At 50.2% G+C, this 24,128-nt stretch overlaps 1 protein-coding gene across 1 annotated transcript in view; it reads left to right on the plus strand.

The window, feature by feature from the left end:
* LOC120946099 (cytosolic phospholipase A2 gamma-like) overlaps positions 1-24,128 on the plus strand; it is a gene marked incomplete at its 3' end in the record, with an annotated part of 99,083 nt that overhangs the window by 51,116 nt on the left and 23,839 nt on the right. The window contains exon 12 of the mRNA XM_040360856.1: positions 2,792-2,824. Coding sequence (XP_040216790.1) covers positions 2,792-2,824 — 33 coding nt within the window. The remainder of the gene's footprint in view (positions 1-2,791; positions 2,825-24,128) is intronic.

The raw sequence follows: 24,128 nt of genomic DNA on the forward strand, positions 1-24,128 counted from the left end.
TCGTTGGGTGGTGTTGGCAAACACTCTCCCCTGGGGCAGGACCCGGGTCCCCAAACACTCCCCTGGGGCAGGACCCGGGTCCCCAAACACTCACCTGGAGCAGGATCCGGGTCCCCAAACACTCCCCTGGGGCAGGACCCGGGTCCCCTAACACTCCCCTGGGGCAGGACCCGGGTCCCCTAACACTCCCCTGGAGCAGGATCCGGGTCCCCAAACACTCCCCTGGGACAGGACCCGGGTCCCCAAACACTCCCCTGGGGCAGGACCCGGGTCCCCACACACTCCCCTGGGGCAGGACCCGGGTCCCCAAACACTCCCCTGGGGCAGGACCCGGGTCCCCAAACACTCCCCTGGGGCAGGACCCGGGTCCCCACACACTCCCCTGGGGCAGGACCCGGGTCCCCAAACACTCCCCTGGGGCAGGACCCGGGTCCCCACACACTCCCCTGGGGCAGGACCCGGGTCCCCAAACACTCCCCTGGGGCAGGACCCGGGTCCCCACACACTCCCCTGGGGCAGGACCCGGGTCCCCAAACACTCCCCTGGGGCAGGACCCGGGTCCCCAAACACTCCCCTGGGTCAGGACCAAGGTCCCCAAACACTCCCCTGGGGCAGGACCCGGCCCCCAAACACTCCCCTGGGGCAGGACCCGGGTCCCCAAACACTCACCTGGAGCAGGATCCGGGTCCCCAAACACTCCCCTGGGGCAGGACCCGGCCCCCAAACACTCCCTTGGGGCAGGAACCGGGTCCCCAAACACTCCCCCTGGAGCAGGATCCGGGTCCCCAAACATTCCCCTGGGGCAGGATCCGTGTCCCCAAACACTCACCTGGAGCAGGATCCGGGTCCCCAAACATTCCCCTGGGGCAGTAACCGGGTCCCCAAACACTCACCTGGAGCAGGATCCGGGTCCCCAAACACTCCCCTGGGGCAGGACCCGGGTCCCCAAACACTCCCCTGGGGCAGGAACCGGGTCCCCAAACACTCCCCTGGGGCAGGATCCGGGTCCCCAAACACTCCCCTGGGGCAGGACCCGGGTCCCCAAACACTCCCCTGGGGCAGGAACCGGGTCCCCAAACACTCCCCTGGGGCAGGATCCGGGTCCCCAAACATTCCCCTGGGGCAGGATCCATGTCCCCAAACACTCTCCTGGGGCAGGACCCAGGTCCCCAAACCCTTTTTATTACAATAACTTGCATATTAACCTTTAAAGTTCGCACTTTTTGTTTCTCACGTTCGTGTCCCTAATGCCTCGTACACACAATCGTTTTTCACGACGAGAAAACTGCAATTTTTTTATATTGGCCGTGAAAACCGGTCGTGTGTACGCTCCCTAGCAGTTTTCTCGACAGTAAAACTGCCCGCAAAAAAAAAAAAATTGAAACCAGCTCTCTTTTTTTCCGCCAGTTTTTTCCCCTGGGGCAGGACCCGGGTCCCCAAACACTCCCCTGGGGCAGGACCCGGCCCCCAAACACTCCCTTGGGGCAGGACCCGTGTCCCCAAACACTCCCTTGGGGCAGGAACCGGGTCCCCAAACACTCCCCCTGGAGCAGGATCCGGGTCCCCAAACATTCCCCTGGGGCAGGATCCGTGTCCCCAAACACTCACCTGGAGCAGGATCCGGGTCCCCAAACACTCCCGCAAAAAAAAAAAAATTGAAACCAGCTCTCTTTTTTTCCGCCAGTTTTTTCCCCTGGGGCAGGACCCGGGCCCCCAAACACTCCCCTGGGGCAGGACCCGGGTCCCCACACACTCCCCTGGGGCAGGACCCGGGTCCCCAAACACTCCCCTGGGGCAGGACCCGGGTCCCCAAACACTCCCCTGGGGCAGGATCCGGGTCCCCAAACATTCCCCTGGGGCAGGACCCGGGTCCCCAAACACTCCCCTGGGGCAGGACCCGGGTCCCCAAACACTCCCCTGGGGCAGGATCCGGGTCCCCAAACATTCCCCTGGGGCAGGACCCGGGTCCCCAAACACTCCCCTGGGACAGGACCCGGGTCCCCAAACACTCCCCTGGGACAGGACCCGGGTCCCCAAACACTCCCCTGGGACAGGACCCGGGTCCCCAAACACTCCCCTGGGGCAGGATCCGGGTCCCCAAACATTCCCCTGGGGCAGGACCCGGGTCCCCAAACACTCCCCTGGGGCAGGATCCATGTCCCCAAACACTCTCCTGGGGCAGGACCCAGGTCCCCAAACCCTTTTTATTACAATAACTTGCATATTAACCTTTAAAGTTCGCACTTTTTGTTTCTCACGTTCGTGTCCCTAATGCCTCGTACACACAATCGTTTTTCACGACGAGAAAACTGCAATTTTTTTATATTGGCCGTGAAAACCGGTCGTGTGTACGCTCCCTAGCAGTTTTCTCGACAGTAAAACTGCCCGCAAAAAAAAAAAAATTGAAACCAGCCCTCTTTTTTTCCGCCAGTTTTTTTCTTGTCGCGAAAAACGGTCGTGTGTATGCTTTTCCGAGGGGGGAAAAAAACGCGCTTGCTCAGAATCAAGTATGCAGACCAAAGGGTGGCACCATTTGAAAGGAACTTCCCCTTTATAGTCCCGTCGTACGTCACCGCGCTTTGGTCGGACGCGTGTATGCACACGTCCGACCAAAGCGCGGGTGGGGGGGTGTTCGGCTCATCCCTACTGAACAGCAATCTGATTTAACTGGCAGTCATTTTATTTGATTTTACGATTTTTTTTAAACTGCACTGTGATTTCTGAACTGCACTTTAATAGAGGCGAAGATATTTATTGTGTACATGTTTTCTGTGTGTTTCTCTTTATGCAGATGAGCCAATGTATAGTCCGCCAATGGATCACGGTAGGTAATATTGTGGAAGATTTGGCGATTGGGCCCGGTGAAAATAATGTGGCCATTTGCATGAATCGAGTTGTGTGGATCTATTTTGAATAATATGACTATTGACCTATCACAGAGAGATCTCGACAAAGTGATAACCTGGGGCAGTGATATGGGGGATGGAATGTAATTCTAGATCAGGGGGTCTCCAAACTTTCCAAACAAAGGGCCAGTTTATGGTCCTTTAGACATAAGGTGGGCCGGATTTTGGTCATTGGGTGAAGAAAAGGTCTCGATGTCAGTGGGAAAAAAGCAACGACCCATCTTTGGTGTAAGTGGAAAAAATTGTGCCCATCTTTGATGTTGTTGCAAGCAGGGGCGGATGTACCATTCCATGCCACTAGGGGGCCCCTTCAGGGTTGCCAGTCTCAGTAAAAGGGGGGACAGTATTTAAAAATCTTTTTTTTTAAATCCCAAGATTATAGCTGCCCCGCCTCTCCAGTACCTTTTCAGTGTGTATGTATAGTGTGTGTAAGTATGTATACTGTGTGTGTGTATTGTGTGTCTGTGTATACTGTGTGTGTATACTGTTTGGCCCCATAATCTATTGTCTGGGGGCCCAACATTCTCCTACTGCCTGGGGGCCCCATGAGTTGTCAGTCCGCCCCTGTTGAGAAGAATTGTGTCCCATCATTGGGTGTTGTTGGGAAGAATTGAGCCCCGTCTTTGGGTGGTGTTGGGAAGGAATTGTGCCCCATTGTTGAGTGATGTTGGGAAGGAATTGTGCCCCATCGTTGGGTGATTTTGGGAATAAATTGTGCCCCATTGTTGAGTGATTTTGGGAAGGAATTGTGCCCCATCGTTGGGTGGTGTTGGGAAGGAATTGTGCCCCATTGTTGAGTGATGTTGGGAAGGAATTGTGCCCCATTGTTGGGTGGTGTTGGGAAGGAATCGTGCCCCATCGTTGGGTGGTGTTGGGAAGGAATTGTGCCCCATTGTTGAGTGATTTTGGGAAGGAATTGTGCCCCATTGTTGAGTGATGTTGGGAAAAAATTGTGCCCCATGTTTGGGTGGTGTTGGGAAGGAATTGTGCCCCATCGTTGGGTGGTGTTGGAAAGGAATTGTGCCCCATTGTTGGGTGATTTTGGGAAGGTATTGTGCCCAATTGTTGAGTGATGTTGGGAAGGAATTGTGCGCCATCGTTGGGTGATGTTGGGAAGGAATTGTGCCCCATCGTTGGGTGTTGTTGGGAAGGAATTGTGCCCCATCGTTGGGTGGTCTTGGAAATTAATTGTGCCCCATTGTTGGGTGATTTTGGGAAGGTATTGTGCCCAATTGTTGAGTGATGTTGGGAAGGAATTGTGCCCCATCGTTGGGTGATGTTGGGAAGGAATTGTGCCCCATCGTTGGGTGATGTTGGGAAGGAATTGTGCCCCATCTTTGGGTGGTGTTGGGAAGGAATTGTGCCCCTTCATTGGGTGATTTTGGGACGGAATTTGTTATACCTGAAGAGTTCCACATGTACTGGCACTTTAAGGCTGGCTCCACCCAGCAGTGATGACAAGGGTCAAGGGGCATAGTAGCCATCTTAGAGAGAGCACATGTAGAAAGCAGAGATATGGATTGTCCTGAGATGCATGTTGCAGTGTACAGCCTGTACTGAATAAACATCCATTGTTCCAGACCAGAGTCTTGTGTCTCTCACAACACAGAGGATATATAACAGTGGCGACGAGGATGGGATTTATAAAGTGTCTATCAGTCTGAGAGAGAGACAAAGACATTGTGGATTGTCACCTGGATAAAAGCAATCACAGATCCCAGCAGGAAAATGTCATTAATCGGGACATTAAGTGAGTTTGATGGAGAACAGACATCCTGGAGTTCCTGGGTTGAGAGACTGGAACAGTATTTCAGTGCAAATGCCATCCCAGACAACAGGCAAGTAGCAGTGTTTCTGACAGTGGTTGGGGCTAAAACATATGACACTCTTAGAGATCTGCTTTCCCCTGTAAAACCTGCAGCTAAGACATTGGCAGAGCTGCTGACACTGCTAGAGGATCACTTCCAGCCTAAACCATTAGAAATTGCAGAAAGATTTTGCTTCTATCAGAGGCAACAGCAGACAGGTGAAGAGATTAAAGTTTATGTACTCGCCCTTCGCAGACTAGCCTCTACCTGCTCTTTTGGGGACTACCTACCTACTGCACTGAGAGATAAGTTTGTCATGGGACTGAATTGTGAGTCAACACAAAAGAGACTGTTAACAGAGAAAGACCTTATGCCGCGTACAGACGGTCGTTTTTTGTGATGAAAAAAAATGACGTTTTAAATCATGAAATAAAACAACGTTTTTGAAACATCATTTTCAAAAACGATGTTGCCTACACACCATCGTTTTTTCACAATGCTCTAGCAAAGCGAGGTTACGCTCACCACTTTTTTGCATTGAAGCTCACTTCATAACTAGCTTCTGGGCATGCGCGGGTTTAAAAACTTAGTTTTAAACGTCGTTTTTTACTACACACGGTCAATTTCTGTGAAACAAAAAACGACGTTTTGAAAAACGACACAAAAAATTCGAGCATGTTCGAATTTTTTTTTGGTCGTTTTTTTGAAGACATAAAAGACGTTTTGCCCACACACGATCATTTTAAATGACGTTTTTTAAAACGTTGTTTTTTTTCATCACAAAAAACGACCGTCTGTACGCGGCATTACTCTTACAAAGGCAATTGAGATAGCTTCAGTGATGGAATTGGCTGTGAGAGATACAGAGGAATTGAACCCCCAGAGCAGAAGGGAAGAGGTGAAGCAGGAAGTTTTCAGAACAGCAGTCAAGCCAACTGCTGCAAACTGGAAATACAGACCCCCCCACCAAGCCGGGAGTCAGCTTGCTACCGTTGTGGGAATACAGACCCCCACCAAGCCGGGAGTCAGCTTGCTACCATTGTGGGAATACAGACCATGACCACAAAGTCTGCCGGTTTAAGGATCAGACCTGTCATAATTGCGGTAGGACCGGCCATCTGAAACGAGTTTGCCGTAGCAAGAAGGTGCGAGATAAACAACCTCTGAACCCCAAGACAAAGACATATATGGTGGGAAGATATACCTCATCATCTGAGTCAGAGGATGAGGAAGTGCTCCACAGGTTAGACATACATCATATGCATTCAGCACCCTCCGCAATGACTGTAGATGTAACCATTGAGGGAAAGAATCTCAGGATGGATGTAGACACAGGAGCAGCAGTTTCAGTTATCACCCAGAAACAATGGAGACAACTTCAGACCCGAAAAACTGTCCGCCCAACACCAATCAAACTGCAGACATACTCAAAACAGATACTCCACCCACTGGGTTACGCAAAAGTACAGGTATTGTACAAGGGTCAGACAAAGAGACTGCCATTATATATCCTAGAAAATGGGGGACCCCCTCTCTTCGGGAGAGACTGGATTGCTCACTTTGGTATGCCAGACATCGCCATAAGTCCCTGTAACACCGTTACAATTCCATTAGGAGATGATGAGGGATGGGTGGTGTCCCTGAAGCAGCGGTTCCCAAATATTTTTGATGACCAGTTGGGAAAAATAAAGCATGACTGTGTGAGACTCAAGCTGAAACCCAACGCTCAGCCTAAGTTCTTCAAAGCTCGGACAGTACCTTTCGCACTCCGAGCAGGTGTGGAAGCAGAACTAAGTCGGCTGGAGGAACAAGGTGTCATCTCAAAGGTAGAGCACAGCGAGTGGGCATCACCAGTTGTACCGGTAAAGAAATCGAATGGGGACTTGCGCATTTGTGGCGATTTCCGCATGGCACTGAACTCTCAACTGGAAATAGACCAGTATCCCCTACCCAGAGTAGATGACATTTTTGCCTCTCTTGCAGGAGGTCAAAAGTTCACCAAGCTTGATCTCAAACAAGCATATTTACAGTTTGAGGTCCATCCTTCTTCCCGCAAGTTTCTGACCATCAACACCCACAAGGGACTGTATGAATATAATCGGATGGTGTTTGGGGTAGCCTCTGCCCCAGCCATTTGGCAACGAAAAATGGACGAGATTTTGGCGGACATTCCTTTCACTCAGTGCCTGCTAGATGACATGCTCATTACAGGACGGACCGACCAGGAACACAAGCAGAATGTGGAGCTTGTGTTGGCGAGACTCTAAGAACAGGGTCTGAAAGTGAACTTAGCAAAATGCCAATTCATGGTGCCTAAATTGGAGTTTTGTGGCCACCTTGTGGATGCAGAAGGTATACACACCACGGAAGCCAAGGTTGATGCTTTAGTCAAAGCTCCAGCCCCAACCAACGTCCAGCAGCTGCGATCATACCTTGGCTTGCTGAACTATTACCACAAATTCCTGCCAGATCTGGCACACACCTTGTTTCCGTTGAACAAGCCTTTGGAGAAACACTCCAGATGGGACTGGTCGGCTGCATGCCAACGTGCTTTTGAAGTTTCTAAGCGGACGCTGTTGGCGTCACGCATGCTCGTGCACTATGACCTCCAGAAGCCTCTCACCTTGGCTTGTGATGCCTCACCCTATGGTCTGGGGGCGGTACTATCTCACATCTTACCAGATGGGTCAGAAAAACCAGTGGCATTTGCCTCCAGGTCTTTGACAAAAGCAGAAAGCAATTACTCACACATTGACAAAGAGGCTCTTGCGCTGATATGGGCAATTAAGAAGTTTCATCTTTACCTGTATGGTAGGGAATTCACCATACTGACGGACCATAAACCACTCCTTCAGATCTTTAGCCCTGACAAAGGCATCTCCCAGACTACTGCGGCCCGCCTCCAACGCTATGCCCTATTCTTGGGGGCATACAGCTACAAAATTCAGTATCGTGGTCATGATGCCAATGCTAATGCGGACGCTATGTCCCGACTGACAGGGAGGTCCATGGACTCTTCTCCACCGGTCAGGAGTTGTCGTTACACCAGTCTGTCCTTCTTGTCTTCTGGGGAGATAGCAGCCCATACAACCAAGGATACCTTTCTGAAAACAATACTCTCCTGGGTCCGGTCCGGTTGGCCTGCAACTGTCACACAGGAGTATGAACCTTATTTCCGTAGGCGTATGGAATTAACTGTGGCTGGCAACTGTGTTTTATGGGGAGACCGAGTGATCATTCCACAGACCCTCTGGAGACACATTCTGGACTTGCTACATACTGGTCATCCCGGGAGCACACGTATGAAACAAAAGGCCAGAGGCTATGTGTGGTGGCCAAACCTAGACTCAGATATCACATCATATGTGAATGCTTGTGCTGGATGTGCACAAACGGCAAGAGACCCTCCTCGAGGGTGCGTCCAGCCCTGGACTTGGCCCATGGTTCCTTGGTTTCGCCTACACTTGGACTTTGCAGGCCCGATCAGAGGACACACCTTCTTGATCATAGTGGACGCCCATTCAAAGTGGCCTGAGGTCATTCCTGTTACTCAGCCAACGACTAAGGCAACGGTTTCCATACTGTTACATCTCGCTGCTACGTTTGGATACCCCAGAGAGATCGTCACAGACAACGGTGCACAATTCACCAGTCAGGAGTTTCAGCGTTTCCTGACTGCCCACAACATCAAGCACAAGTTGACCGCACCTTGCCACCCGGCTACAAATGGTCAAGCAGAGCGGTTTGTGCAGACTTTTAAACGCTATTTCAAAGCTACAGTGGCTGCAAGTAAACAACAGTCCCTGTCACCCCAGCAGCTGGACTCCTTCCTTTCTGCTTACAGAAACACACCACATGCAACCACTGGGAAAACTCCAGCAGAACTCCTTCTGGGGCGGCAGCCATGGACTGTTTTGGATATGCTCCGCCCTCAAACAGTCCAGGAACATGTACTACAGTCCCAAGACAAGATGGTCCAACATAATGAGCTCCCCCGATTCACAGCCCAACAAAAGGTATGGGCCCGATCTTATGGGGCTTCCAACACCCGTTGGCTTCCTGCTGTCATTGCAGAGACTTTGGGACCCAAGATGTACAAGGTATGCCTGGAAGATGGTTCCATTTGCAGACGTCATGCGGACCAACTGCGTCCTCGTTCTCAACTGCCTGAGTCCCTGATGCCGGCTGAACCACCAGTGTCTCAAGGATCTGCTTCCAGCGAATCAGGATGCGGGGACTCTGAACTTCTGAACTTTTGAACTCAGCTCCAACAGAGCCCTTCAGCTCTGGTCCGGAGGTCTGTTTACCCTCTGAGCTGGGGGATCCCTTCTTGGCCCTGCCGGTACCCATTCCGGCCAGCCCTGTTTCCTCCAGGCCCGAATCGCTGGATGCCCGGCCTCAACGACACTGTCGCCCTCCTGACCGGTTTCAGTTGCAAGAGCAGTTACGAGACTTTCGACGGGGCCGACGGAAGTGATCCGATGACATATTAACCCAGCAACTGTTCCTGGAAGCTTGAAGTCCCATAATTCTCCTGTGTTTGGAGGACTGTTATTGGACAGCTATCAGTTAATGTTTTGTGCCTGTTATTGTTTTGTTGTGTTTTTTTTTCTTAGGGATGGATGGAAGGTGTTATACCTGAAGGGTTCCACATGTACTGGCACTTTAAGGCTGGCTCCACCCAGCAGTGATGACAAGGGTCAAGGGGCATAGTAGCCATCTTAGAGAGACCACATGTAGGAAGCAGAGATATGTATTGTCCTGAGATGCATGTTGCAGTGTACAGCCTGTACTGAATAAACATCCATTGTTCCAGACCAGAGTCTTGTGTCCCTCACAACACAGAGGATATAACAGAATTGTGCCCCATCGTTGGGTGATGTTGGGAAGGAATTGTGCCCCATTTTTGAGTGATGTTGGGAAGGAATTGTGCCCCATCATTGGGTGGTGTTGGGAAGGAATTGTGCCCCATCTTTGGGTGATTTTGGGAAGGAATTGTGCCCCATTGTTGAGTGATGTTGGGAAGGAATTATGCCCCATCGTTGGGTGATGTTGGGAAGGAATTGTGCCACATTTTTTGAGTAATGTTGGGAAGGAATTGTTCCCCATTGTTGAGTGATGTTGGGAAGGAATTGTGCCCCATCGTTGGGTGATTTTGGGAAGGAATTGTGCCCCATTGTTGAGTGATGTTGGGAAGGAATTGTTCCCCATTGTTGAGTGATGTTGGGAAGGAATTGTGCCCCATCGTTGGGTGATTTTGGGAAGGAATTGTGCCCCATTGTTGAGTGATGTTGGGAAGGAATTGTGCCCCATCGTTGGGTGGTGTTGGGAAGGAATTGTGCCCCATCATTGGGTGATTTTGGGAAGGAATTGTGCCCCATTGTTGAGTGATGTTGAGAAAGGAATTGTGCCCCATCGTTGGGTGATTTTGGGAAGGAATTGTGCCCCATTGTTGAGTGATGTTGGGAAGGAATTGTGCCCCATCGTTGGGTGATTTTGGGAAGGAATTGTGCCCCATTGTTGAGTGATGTTGGGAAGGAATTGTGCCCCATCGTTGGGTGATTTTGGGAAGGAATTTTGCCCCATCGTTGGGTGGTGTTGGGAAGGAATTGTGCCCCATTGTTGGGTGATTTTGGGAAGAAATTGTGCCCCATTGTTGAGTGATGTTGGGAAGGAATTGTGCCCCATCGTTGGGTGGCGTTGGCATCATTGGGAGAGTTTTTGCCCCTTCTTTGGTGTTTGTGGGGGGAATTATGCCCCACTGTTAAATATCAGTGGATGAAATGGTGCCCCAAGGGCCAGATAAAAGCAAGCAAAGGGCCACATCTGGCCCCCGGGCCGCAGTTTGGAGACCACTGTTCTAGATCATCAATAAATGGAAATCAGATACGGCAACACCAAATCCATCTCTTGTGATGAATGAAAAGGCAATTCATCCGTCCAAGTCCTGGAAAAATTAAAACGTTGACTAAATGTTGACCCTTTTGTTGTGCGCCATTTTATTATATTATATATTATTATAACGAAAACTCACTACTCTGTATATGAAAATGATATTCATCACCACATATCAGGCATTTGGTTATTTTTAAGTGTACCTTAGCTATTTATTTATTTTTATTAGCTACTTAACCACTTAAGCCCCGGACCTTTAGGCAGCTAAATGCCCAGGCCAGGTTTTGCGATTCGGCACTGCGTCACTTTAACTGACAATTGCGCGGTCGTGCGGCGTGGCCCCCAAACAAAATTGGCGTCCTTTTTTCCCAACAAACAGAGCTTTATTTTGGTGGTATTTGATCACCTCTGCAGTTTTTATTTTTTGCGCTTTAAACAAAAATAGAGCGACAATTTTGAAAAAAAATCAATATTTTTTACTTTTTGCCATAATAAATATCCCCAAAAACATATATACATTTTTTTTTTCCTCAGTTTAGGCCGATACGTATTCTTCTACATATTTTTGGTAATAAAAATCGCAATAAGCGTTTATCGATTATTTTGCGCAAAAGTTATAGCGTTTCCAAAATAGGGGATAGTTTTATAGCATTTTTATTATTATTTTAGTTTTTTTACTAGTAATGGCGATCATCAGCGATTTTTGTTCGTGACTGCGACATTATCGGACACGTTTGACACATTTTTTTTTTTTTTTTACTTTCAATAGATTTTTATTGAACATAAGATGCACGTACAAACAATACATTTGCAACAGGTAACACATCAAACCTGGGGGAGCATTCCCTTCAACTCTATAAACACTGGCCCAGATTCAGGTAGCAATTGCATCTGCGTAACCATAGTTACGCAGCGCAATTGCTTACTTGCGCCGGCGTTTCGAATGCTCCAGATTCAGGAACCTCGATACGCCGACTGCAGCCTAAGATATGACTGGCATAAGGCTCTTATGCCCGCATATCAGAGGGTGCATTCTTACGCAGGCCGCTAGGGGGCGTTCCCGTTGTGCTCAGCGTATGGTATGCAAATTGCATACTAACGCCGATTCACTACCCTACGCGAGCCCTGCGTACGCAGTTTACGTCGTTTCCGTTCGTCGGGTTTCGCGTAAGGCTGCCCCTGCTAAAAGCAGGGGCAGCCAATGCTACGTATACCCGTTGTTCCCCGCGTCGCGAAGTTTAAATTTTACGTCATTTGCGTAAGTGAATCGTGAATGGCGCTGGACGCCATTTACGTTCACTTTGAAGCAAATGACGTCGTTGCGACGTCATTTGCCGCAATGCACGTCGGGAAAGTTTCCCGACGGAGCATGCGCACTACATTCGGCGCGGGAACGCGCCTAATTTAAATGATCCACGCCCCCTACGGGATCATTTAAATTACGCGCCCTTACGCCGGACATTTTTGATGAGCGCCCACGCAAATTACGTGGCTACTGCTTCGTGAATGAAGCGTAGCGCAGATAATTTGCGGGGGCGCAGGGCAAAAACGGGAAGCTGCGCCTCCGTAAGAAGTGCGCAGCGGTACCTGAATCTGGCCCAATGCATTCAAGAAAAAGTAACGATAAAATCCAATAAGGATGTGATACCCGTAAGAACTGTAACAGTCAAACTTTTGACACATTTTTGGGACCATTGTCATTTATACAGCGATCAGTGCTATAAAAATGCTCAGATTACTGTGCAAATTTTACTGGCAGGGAAGGGGTTAAACACTAGGGGGCGATCAAGGGGTTAATTGTGTTCCCTAGTGTGTGTTCTAAATGTAGGGGGAGGGGACTGACCTAGAGGAGATGACAGATCGTGGTTCCTAGCAGGGGCGGACTGCCCGAGGGCCCCATGCCACTAGGGGGCCCCATCAGGGTTGCCAGGCTCATTAAAACCAGGGACAGTATGTAAAAATCTGTGTTTTTTTTTACATCTGTCCCTGATATGTCCGAAACCGACATGCTTTTGATGTGAAAATCCTGAGATTTTAGCTGCCCGCCTCTGTAATGCCTCCTGGCGTGGTGGCCATCTGTAAGCCCGGGGGCCCCATAATCTTCTATTGCTCGGGGGCCCCATGAGTTGTCAGTCCGCTCCTGGTTCCTAGCTATTACAAACTCACAATCTGTTTGTCCTCACAGAACAGGGCTTTTTGCTCATTATGTATTGCTGGTTTATAATCCACATACATTCTAATATTTTAGATCTCTCTATTCCAAACTGTGTACAGCTTTAGCCGTCATCAGTGCAATGTATGGAGATCATGGTTTCTATGGATGGACACAATAGTACAACCATGGAAGTCATAGTGGGCTATAAGTAGGGATGTCCCGATACCGAGCATTTCCCAAGTACTTGTACTCGGGGTGAAATGGTCCGATGCTTCACCCGATACCTGGGCAGTCAGGTATCAGGTGGTGGGGGGAGTTACTAGTCTTCTCTGTGTTGTCTTCTCCCTCTCCCCCCGCGCTGACTTGTTCCCCCGTGCCATCTTGTTCCCCCGTGCCATCTTGTTCCCCCGTGCCGTCTTGTTCCCCCGTGCCGTCTTGTTCCCCCGTGCCGTCTTGTTCCCCTGTGCCGCTCTCCCCTGTCCCGCTCTCCCCCGTGCAGCTCTCCCCCGTGCCGTCTTGTCCCCCTTCGTGCCGCTCGCCCCCGTGCAGCTCTCCCCCCCCTTGCCGCTCTCCCTCCATGCCGTTTTGTCCCCCCCCATGCCGTCTTGTCCCCTTCCGTGCAGCTCTCCCCCCATGCCATCTTGTCCCCCTCCGTGCAGCTCTCCCCCTCCATGCCGTCTTGTCCTCTTCCGTGCAGCTCTCCCCCCATGCCGTCTTGTCCCCCTCCGTGCAGCTCTCCCCCCATGCCGTCTTGTCCCCCTCCGTGCAGCTCTCCCCCATACCGTCTTGTCCCCTTCCATGCAGCTCTCCCCCCCATGCCGTCTTGTTCCCTCCGTGCAGTTTTCCCCCCCATGCCGTCTTGTCCCCCTCTGTGCAGCTCTCCCCCCCATGCCGTCTTGTCCCCTCTGTGCAGTTTTCCCCCCATGCTGTCTTGTCCCCTCCGTGCAGCTCTCCCCCCATGCCGTCTTGTCCCCCTCTGTGCAGCTCTCCCCCCCTGCCGCTCTCCTCCGTGCAGCTCTCCCCCCGTGCTGCTCTCCCCCTCAATCTGTCAGGATGGAGAGCGGAGGTAGGAGCTGCTAAACCCGGCTCCTACCTTTTCCGAATGAACAGAGTCAATGATCACTGACTCTGTCCATTCACATAACTGAGCATCGTAACCTGTGTTTGGAGCCTCTCTCCATTCATTTCAGCTGAGGCTGCTGAGAAAGGGACTGGGGAATCTGTGTCCCTAGTCCCTTTCTCTGTCTTAAAGGGAAGATGTCAGAGGTCTGTTAAGACCCCTGATATCTCACCAAAGCCCCCCCCAACAGGGATGATTAAAAAAAAATAATTGTAATAAATAATTTAAAAAATAAAATGTAAATAATAATCAAAAAAAAAAAAAAAAAAAAAACATTGACAATCCACTACCCCCCCCCTCAAAATAAAAAAATAATAAAAAAATAAAAAAGTCACATGACATTAAAAAAAAGTATCGGTAATCGGTATCAGCGAGTACTTGAAAAAAAGTATCGATACGTGTAAAAGTGGCATCGGGACAACCCTAGCTATAAGTAACCAATATCCCCCACTGATGTTGGCCAACTAGAAGCTGTTTGACTAAAACCTGTGTGATGATCAATTAAAGCTGATGTTTAATCGGCTTATACGGGTGAAACTGAAAAAATTTGAATATGGTGCAAAAGTTCATTTATTTCACTAATGCAACTTAAAAGGTGAAAGTAATATATGAGAGAGACTCATTACATGCAAAGCAAGAGGGTTCAAGCCGTGATTTGTCATCATTGTGAGGATTGTGGCTTCCAGCTCATGAAAACCCCAAATCCACAATCTCAGAAAATTCCAATATTCCATGCAATCAATAAAACACGGATTGTACATAGAACAATATCAGACCTCTGAAAAGGCATGCATATGTACTCAGTACTTGGTTTGGGCCCTTCAGTACTTGGTTTGGGCCCCTCAGTACTTGGTTTGGGCCCCTCAATGGGGCGTGGCATGGAAGCGATCGGCCTGTGGCACTGCTGAGGTGTTATGGAAGACCAGGAGGCTTCAATAGCGCCCTTCAGCTCTTCTGCATTGTTGGGTCTCATCAGTGCCGGCCCAAGACATTGTGCTGCCTGGTACCAAGAATGAAATGCTGCCCCCCCAAAAAAAAAATTGCGCCCACCAAAATGCCCCCACATCCATTATTTTATATCATGATAACTAAAGTGGACCTATCATGGCTCTATACATGTATATAGGAGTATAAAAAGGACCTGTTATGGCTCTATTCATGCAATTAACCCCACAGTGGAGCGGAGAGCGGAACGGGAGGAGCGGTCGGGCGGCAATTAGCCCCACAGTGGAGTGGAGAGCGGAGCTGGCGGAATGGGATGGCATGTCGGTGGCAATTTGCTGCCCCCCTGAAAGTGCTGCCTGGTACAATGGTACCATCGGGTCCCATGGTAGGGCCGGCCCTGGGTCTCATGTCTCTCATCTTTCTCTTGGCAATGCCCCATAGATTCTCTATCATTGATTCTCTATGGGGTTCAGGTCAGGCGAGTTTGCTGACCAATCAAGCACAGTAATCCCACAGTCATGTGACCAGGTTTTGGTGCTTTTGGCAGTGTGGGGGAGGTGCCAAGTCCTGCTGGAAAATGAAGTCATCATCCCCATAGAGCTCGTCTGCGGAGGGAAGCATGAAGTGCTCCAAAAGCTCCTGGTAGACGGATGCGGTGACCCCGGACTTAATGAAGCACAGAGGACCAACACCAGCAGATGATACGGCTCCCCAAATCATCACAGACTGTGGAAACTTCATACTGGACTTCAAACATCTTGCAGTGTGTGCCTCTCCATTCTTCCTCCATACTCCGGCTCCTTGGTTTCTTCCATTCTTCCTCCAGACTCCGGCTCCTTGGTTTCCTCCATTCTTCTTCCATACTCCGACTCCCTGGTTTCCTCCATTCTTCCTCCATACTCCGGCTCCTTGGTTTCCTCCATTCTTCCTCCAGACTCCGGCTACTTGGTTTCCTCCATTCTTCCTCCATACTCCGGCTCCTTGGTTTCCTCCATTCTTCCTCTATACTACGGCTGCTTGGTTTCCTCCATTCTTTCTCCAGACTCTGGCTCCTTGGTTTCCTCCATTCTTCCTCCATACTCCGGCTCCTTGGTTTCCTCCATTCTTCCTCCAGACTCCGGCTCCTTGGTTTCCTCCATTCTTCCTCCAAACTCTGGCTCCTTGGTTTCCTCCATTCCTCCTCCACACTCCGGCTCCTTGGTTTCCTCCAATCTTCCTCTACACTCCGGCTCCTTGGTTTCCTCCATTCTTACATCATACTCCGTCTCCTTGGTTTCCTCCATTCTTCCTCCAGACTCCGGCTCCTTGGGTTCCTCCATTCTTCCTCCATACTCCAGCTCCTTGTTTCCCCCATTCTTCCTCCATACTCCGGCTCCTTGGTTTCCTCCATTCTTCCTCCATACTCCAGCTCCTTGTTTCCTCCATTCTTCCTCCATACTCCGGCTCCTTGGTTTCCTCCATTCTCCCTCCATACTCCGTCTCCTTGGTTTCCTCCACTCTTCCTCCAGACTCCGGCTCCTTGGTTTCCTCCATTCTCCCTCCATACTCCGGCTCCTTGGTTTCCTCTATTCTTCCTCCATACTCCGGCTCCTTGGTTTCCTCCATTCTTTCTCACACTCTGGCTCCTTGGTTTCCTCCATTCTTACTCCATACTCTGGCTCCTTGGTTTCCTCCATTCTTCCTCCAGACTCCGGCTCCTTGGTTTCCTCCATTCTTCCTCCATACTCTGGCTCCTTGGTTTCCTCCATTCTTCCTCCATACTCCGGCTCCTTGGTTTCCTCCATTCTTCCTCCATACTCCGACTCCCTGGTTTCCTCCATTCTTCCTCCATACTCCGGCTCCTTGGTTTCCTCTATTCTTCCTCCAGACTCCGGCTCCTTGGTTTCCTCCATTCTTACATCATACTCCGGCTCCTTGGTTTCCTCCATTCTTCCTCCATACTCCGGCTCCTTGGTTTCCTCCATTCTTTCTCCACACTCCGGCTCCTTGGTTTCCTCCATTCTTCCTCCATACTCTGGCTCCTTGGTTTCCTCCATTTTTCCTCCACACTCCGGCTCCTTGGTTTCCTCCATTCTTACTCCATGCTCTGGCTCCTTGGTTTCCTCCATTCTTCCTCCAGACTCAGGCTCTTTGGTTTCCTCCATTCTTCCTCTATACTCCAGCTCCTTGGTTTCCTCCATACTCCGGCTCCTTGGTTTCCTCCATTCTTCCTCCATACTCCGGCTCCTTGGTTTCCTCCATTCACCTCCATACTCCAGCTCCTTGGTTTCCTCCATTCTTCCTCCAGACTCCAGCTCCTTGGTTTCCTCCATTCTTCCTCTACACTCCGGCTCCTTGGTTTCCTCCATTCTTCCTCTACACTCCGGCTCCTTGGTTTCCTCCATTCTTACATCATACTCTGGCTCCTTGGTTTCCTCCATTCTTCCTCCAGACTCCGGCTCCTTGGTTTCCTCCATTCTTCCTCCATACTCTAGCTCCTTGTTTCCTCCATTCTTCCTTTATACTCCGGCTCCTTGGTTTCCTCCATTCTTCCTCCATACTCCGGCTCCTTGGTTTCCTCCATTCTTCCTCCATACTCCGGCTCCTTGGTTTCCTCCATTCTCCCTCCATACTCCGGCTCCTTGGTTTCCTCCATTCTTCCTCCATTCTCTGGCTCCTTGGTTTCCTCCATTCTTCCTCCATACTCTGGCTCCTTGGTTTCCTCCATTCTTCCTCCACACTCCGGCTCCTTGGTTTTCTCCATTCTTACTCCATACTCTGGCTCCTTGGTTTCCTCCATTCTTCCTCCAGACTCCGGCTCCTTGGTTTCCTCCATTCTCCCTCCATACTCCGGCTCTTTGGTTTCCTCCATTCTTCCTCCATACTCCGGCTCCTTGGTTTCCTCCATTCTTACTCCATACTCTGGCTCCTTGGTTTCCTCTATTCTTCCTCCTTACTCCGGCTCCTTTGTTTCCTCCATTCTTCCTCCATACTCCGGCTCCTTGGTCTCCTCTATTCTTCCTCCACACTCCGGCTCCTTGGTTTTCTCCATTCTTACTCCATACTTTGGCTCCTTGGTTTTGTCCATTCTTCCTCCAGACTCCGGCTCCTTGGTTTCCTCCATTCTCCCTCCATACTCCGGCTCCTTGGTTTCCTCCATTCTTCCTCCATACTCTGGCTCCTTGGTTTCCTCTATTCTTCCTCCATACTCCGGCTCCTTGGTTTCCTCCATTCTTCCTCCACACTCCGGCTCCTTGGTTTCCTCCATTCTTACGCCATACTCTGGCTCCTTGGTTTCCTCGATTCTTCCTCCAGACTCCGGCTCTTTGGTTTCCTCCATTCTTCCTCCATACTCCGGCTCCTTGGTTTTCTTCATTCTTCCTCCAGACTCCAGCTCCTTGGTTTCCTCCATTCTTCCTCTACACTCCGGCTCCTTGGTTTCCTCCATTCTTCCTCTACACTCCGGCTCCTTGGTTTCCTCCATTCTTACATCATACTCTGGCTCCTTGGTTTCCTCCATTCTTCCTCCAGACTCCGGCTCCTTGGTTTCCTCCATTCTTCCTCCATACTCTAGCTCCTTGTTTCCTCCATTCTTCCTTTATACTCCGGCTCCTTGGTTTCCTCCATTCTTCCTCCATACTCCGGCTCCTTGGTTTCCTCCATTCTTCCTCCATACTCCGGCTCCTTGGTTTCCTCCATTCTCCCTCCATACTCCGGCTCCTTGGTTTCCTCCATTCTTCCTCCATACTCCGGCTCCTTGGTTTCCTCCATTCTCCCTCCATACTCCGGCTCCTTGGTTTCCTCCATTCTTCCTCCATTCTCTGGCTCCTTGGTTATCTCCATTCTTACTCCATACTCTGGCTCCTTTGTTTCCTCCATTCTTCCTCCAGACTCCAGCTCCTTGGTTTCCTCCATTCTTCCTCTACACTCCGGCTCCTTGGTTTCCTCCATTCTTCCTCTACACTCCGGCTCCTTGGTTTCCTCCATTCTTACATCATACTCTGGCTCCTTGGTTTCCTCCATTCTTCCTCCAGACTCCGGCTCCTTGGTTTCCTCCATTCTTCCTCCATACTCTAGCTCCTTGTTTCCTCCATTCTTCCTTTATACTCCGGCTCCTTGGTTTCCTCCATTCTTCCTCCATACTCCGGCTCCTTGGTTTCCTCCATTCTTCCTCCATACTCCGGCTCCTTGGTTTCCTCCATTCTCCCTCCATACTCCGGCTCCTTGGTTTCCTCCATTCTTCCTCCATTCTCTGGCTCCTTGGTTTCCTCCATTCTTCCTCCATACTCTGGCTCCTTGGTTTCCTCCATTCTTCCTCCATACTCCGGCTCCTTGCTTCCTCTATTCTTCCTCCACACTCCGGCTCCTTGGTTTTCTCCATTCTTACTCCATACTCTGGCTCCTTGGTTTCCTCCATTCTTCCTCCAGACTCCGGCTCCTTGGTTTCCTCCATTCTCCCTCCATACTCCGGCTCTTTGGTTTCCTCCATTCTTCCTCCATACTCCGGCTCCTTGGTTTCCTCCATTCTTACTCCATACTCTGGCTCCTTGGTTTCCTCTATTCTTCCTCCTTACTCCGGCTCCTTGGTTTTCTCCATTCTTCCTGCATACTCTGGCTCCTTGGTTTCCTCCATTCTTCCTCCATACTCCGGCTCCTTGGTCTCCTCTATTCTTCCTCCACACTCCGGCTCCTTGGTTTTCTCCATTCTTACTCCATACTTTGGCTCCTTGGTTTTCTCCATTCTTCCTCCAGACTCCGGCTCCTTGGTTTCCTCCATTCTCCCTCCATACTCTGGCTCCTTGGTTTCCTCCATTCTTCCTCCATACTCTGGCTCCTTGGTTTCCTCTATTCTTCCTCCATACTCCGGCTCCTTGGTTTCCTCCATTCTTCCTCCACACCCCGGCTCCTTGGTTTCCTCCATTCTTACTCCATACTCTGGCTCCTTGGTTTCCTCGATTCTTCCTCCAGACTCCGGCTCTTTGGTTTCCTCCATTCTTCCTCCATACTCCGGCTCCTTGGTTTTCTCCATTCTTCCTCCAGACTCCAGCTCCTTGGTTTCCTCCATTCTTCCTCTACACTCCGGCTCCTTGGTTTCCTCCATTCTTCCTCTACACTCCGGCTCCTTGGTTTCCTCCATTCTTACATCATACTCTGGCTCCTTGGTTTCCTCCATTCTTCCTCCAGACTCCGGCTCCTTGGTTTCCTCCATTCTTCCTCCATACTCTAGCTCCTTGTTTCCTCCATTCTTCCTTTATACTCCAGCTCCTTGGTTTCCTCCATTCTTCCTCCATACTTTGGCTCCTTGGTTTCCTCCATTCTTCCTCCATACTCCGGCTCCTTGGTTTCCTCCATTCTCCCTCCATACTCCGGCTCCTTGGTTTCCTCCATTCTTCCTCCATTCTCTGGCTCCTTGGTTTCCTCCATTCTTCATCCATACTCTGGCTCCTTGGTTTCCTCCATTCTTCCTCCATACTCCGGCTCCTTGGTTTCCTCTATTCTTCCTCCACACTCCGGCTCCTTGGTTTTCTCCATTCTTACTCCATACTCTGGCTCCTTGGTTTCCTCCATTCTTCCTCCAGACTCCAGCTCCTTGGTTTCCTCCATTCTTCCTCCATACTCCGGCTCCTTGGTTTCCTCCATTCTTCCTCTACACTCCGGCTCCTTGGTTTCCTCCATTCTTACATCATACTCTGGCTCCTTGGTTTCCTCCATTCTTCCTCCAGACTCCGGCTCCTTGGTTTCCTCCATTCTTCCTCCATACTCTAGCTCCTTGTTTCCTCCATTCTTCCTTTATACTCCGGCTCCTTGGTTTCCTCCATTCTTCCTCCATACTCCGGCTCCTTGGTTTCCTCCATTCTTCCTCCATACTCCGGCTCCTTGGTTTCCTCCATTCTCCCTCCATACTCCGGCTCCTTGGTTTCCTCCATTCTTCCTCCATTCTCTGGCTCCTTGGTTTCCTCCATTCTTCCTCCATACTCTGGCTCCTTGGTTTCCTCCATTCTTCCTCCATACTCCGGCTCCTTGGTTTCCTCCATTCTTACATCATACTCTGGCTCCTTGGTTTCCTCCATTCTTCCTCCAGACTCCGGCTCCTTGGTTTCCTCCATTCTTCCTCCATACTCTAGCTCCTTGTTTCCTCCATTCTTCCTTTATACTCCGGCTCCTTGTTTCCTCCATTCTTCCTTTATACTCCGGCTCCTTGGTTTCCTCCATTCTTCCTCCATACTCCGGCTCCTTGGTTTCCTCCATTCTCCCTCCATACTCCGGCTCCTTGGTTTCCTCCATTCTTCCTCCATTCTCTGGCTCCTTGGTTTCCTCCATTCTTCCTCCATACTCTGGCTCCTTGGTTTCCTCCATTCTTCCTCCATACTCCGGCTCCTTGGTTTCCTCTATTCTTCCTCCACACTCTGGCTCCTTGGTTTTCTCCATTCTTACTCCATACTCTGGCTCCTTGGTTTCCTCCATTCTTCTTCCAGACTCCGGCTCCTTGGTTTCCTCCATTCTCCCTCCATACTCCGGCTCTTTGGTTTCCTCCATTCTTCCTCCATTCTCTGGCTCCTTGGTTTCCTCCATTCTTACTCCATACTCTGGCTCCTTGGTTTCCTCTATTCTTCCTCCATACTCCGGCTCCTTGGTTTCCTCTATTCTTCCTCCATACTCCGGCTCCTTGGTTTCCTCCATTCTTCCTCCATACTCCGGCTCCTTGGTTTCCTCTATTCTTCCTCCACACTCCGGCTCCTTGGTTTTCTCCATTCTTACTCCATACTCTGGCTCCTTGGTTTTCTCCATTCTTACTCCATACTCTGGCTCCTTGGTTTCCTCCATTCTCCCTCCATACTCTGGCTCCTTGGTTTCCTCCATTCTTCCTCCATACTCCGGCTCCTTGGTTTCCTCCATTCCTCCTCCATACTCTGGCTCCTTGGTTTCCTCCATACTCCGGCTCCTTGGTTTCCTCCATTTTTACTCCATACTCTATCTCCTTGGTTTCCTCCATTCTTCCTCCATACTCCAGCTCCTTGGTTTCCTCCATTCTTCCTCCAGACTTCGGCTCCTTGGTTTTCTCCATTCTTCCTCCAGACTCCGGCTCCTTGGTTTCCTCCATTCTTCCTCCAGACTCCGGCTCTTTGGTTTCCTCCATTCTTCCTCCATACTCCGGCTCCTTGGTTTCCTCCATTCTTCCTCCATACTCTGGCTCCTTGGTTTCCTCCATTCTTCTTCCATACTCCGGCTCCTTGGTTTCCTCCATTCTTCCTCCATACTCCGACTCCCTGGTTTCCTCCATTCTTCCTCCATACTCCGGCTCCTTGGTTTCCTCCATTCTTCCTCCAGACTCCGGCTCCTTGGTTTCCTCCATTCTTACAGCATACTCCGGCTCCTTGGTTTCCTCCATTCTTTCTCCAGACTCCGGCTCCTTGGTTTCCTCCATTCTTCCTCCATACTCCGGCTCCTTGGTTTCCTCCATTTTTCCTCCACACTCCGGCTCCTTGGTTTCCTCCATTCTTACTCCATGCTCTGGCTCCTTGATTTCTTCCATTCTTCCTCCAGACTCCGGGTCTTTGGTTTCCTCCATTCTTCCTCTATACTCCGGCTCCTTGGTTTCCTCCATACTCCGGCTCCTTGGTTTCCTCCATTCTTCCTCCATACTCCAGCTCCTTGGTTTCCTCCATTCACCTCCATACTCCGGCTTCTTGTTTCCTTCATTCTTCCTCCATACTCTGGCTCCTTGTTTCCTCCATTCTTCCTCCATACTCCGGCTCCTTGGTTTCCTCCATTCTTCCTCCATACTCTGGCTCCTTGGTTTCCTCCATTCATACTCCAGCTCCTTGGTTTCCTCCATTCCTCCTCCATACTCTGGCTCCTTGGTTTCCTCCATTCTTTCTCCATACTCTGGCTCCCTGGTTTACTCCATTAATACTTAATACTCTATCTCCTTGGTTTCCTCCATTTTTCCTCAAAACTCCTGGCTCCTTGGTTTCCTCCATTCTTCCTCCATACTCCGACTCCTTGGTTTCCTCCATTCTTCCTCCATTCTCCGGCTCCTTGGTTTCCTCCATTCTTCCTCCACACTCCGGCTCCTTGGTTTCCTCCATTCTTCCTCTAAACTCCGGCTCCTTGGTTTCCTCCATTCCTACATCATACTCTGGCTCCTTGGTTTCCTCCATTCTTCCTCCAGACTCCGGCTCCTTGGTTTCCTCCATTCTTCCTCCATACTCCAGCTCCTTGTTTCCTCCATTCTTCCTCCATACTCCGGCTCCTTGGTTTCCTCCATTCTTCCTCTACACTCCGGCTCCTTGGTTTCCTCCATTCCTAAATCATACTCTGGCTCCTTGGTTTCCTCCATTCTTCCTCCAGACTCCGGCTCTTTGGTTTCCTCCATTCTTCCTCTATACTCCAGCTCCTTGGTTTCCTCCATACTCCGGCTCCTTGGTTTCCTCCATTCTTCCTCCATACTCCAGCTCCTTGGTTTTCTACATTCTTCCTCCAGACTCCGGCTCCTTGGTTTTCTCCATTCTTCCTCCAGACTCCGGCTCCTTGGTTTCCTCCATTCTTACTCCACATTCCGGCTTCTTGGTTTCCTCCATTCTTACTCCACACTCCGATTCCTTGGTTTCCTCCATTCTTCCTCCACACTCCAGCTCCTTGGTTTCCTCTATTCTTCCTCCATACTCCGGCTCCTTGGTTTCCAAATAAGATGCAAAATGTACTCTTATCAGAAAAAAAGGACTTTGGACCCCTGAGCACCAGACCAGGTGTGTTTTTCTTTAGCCCTTGGTTTCCTCCATTCCTACATCATACTCTGGCTCCTTGGTTTCCTCCATTCTTCCTCCAGACTCCGACTCTTTGGTTTCCTCCATTCTTCCTCCAGACTCCGACTCTTTGGTTTCCTCCATTCTTCCTCTATACTCCAGCTCCTTGGTTTCCTCCATACTCCGGCTCCTTGGTTTCCTCCATTCTTCCTCCATACTCCAGCTCCTTGGTTTTCTCCATTCTTCCTCCAGACTCCGGCTCCTTGGTTTTCTCCATTCTTCCTCCAGATTCCGGCTCCTTGGTTTCCTCCATTCTTACTCCACACTCCGGCTTCTTGGTTTCCTCCATTCTTACTCCACACTCCGATTCCTTGGTTTCCTCCATTCTTCCTCCACACTCCAGCTCCTTGGTTTCCTCTATTCTTCCTCCATACTCCGGCTCCTTGGTTTCCAAATGAGATGCAAAATTTACTCTTATCAGAAAAGAGGACTTTGGACCCCTGAGCACCAGACCAGGTGTGTTTTTCTTTAGCCCAGGTAAGACGCTTCTGACATGGTTTGTTGCTCAGGAGT

Source organism: Rana temporaria, chromosome 1, assembly GCF_905171775.1.
Source record: "Rana temporaria chromosome 1, aRanTem1.1, whole genome shotgun sequence".
Lineage (NCBI taxonomy): Eukaryota > Metazoa > Chordata > Amphibia > Anura > Ranidae > Rana > Rana temporaria.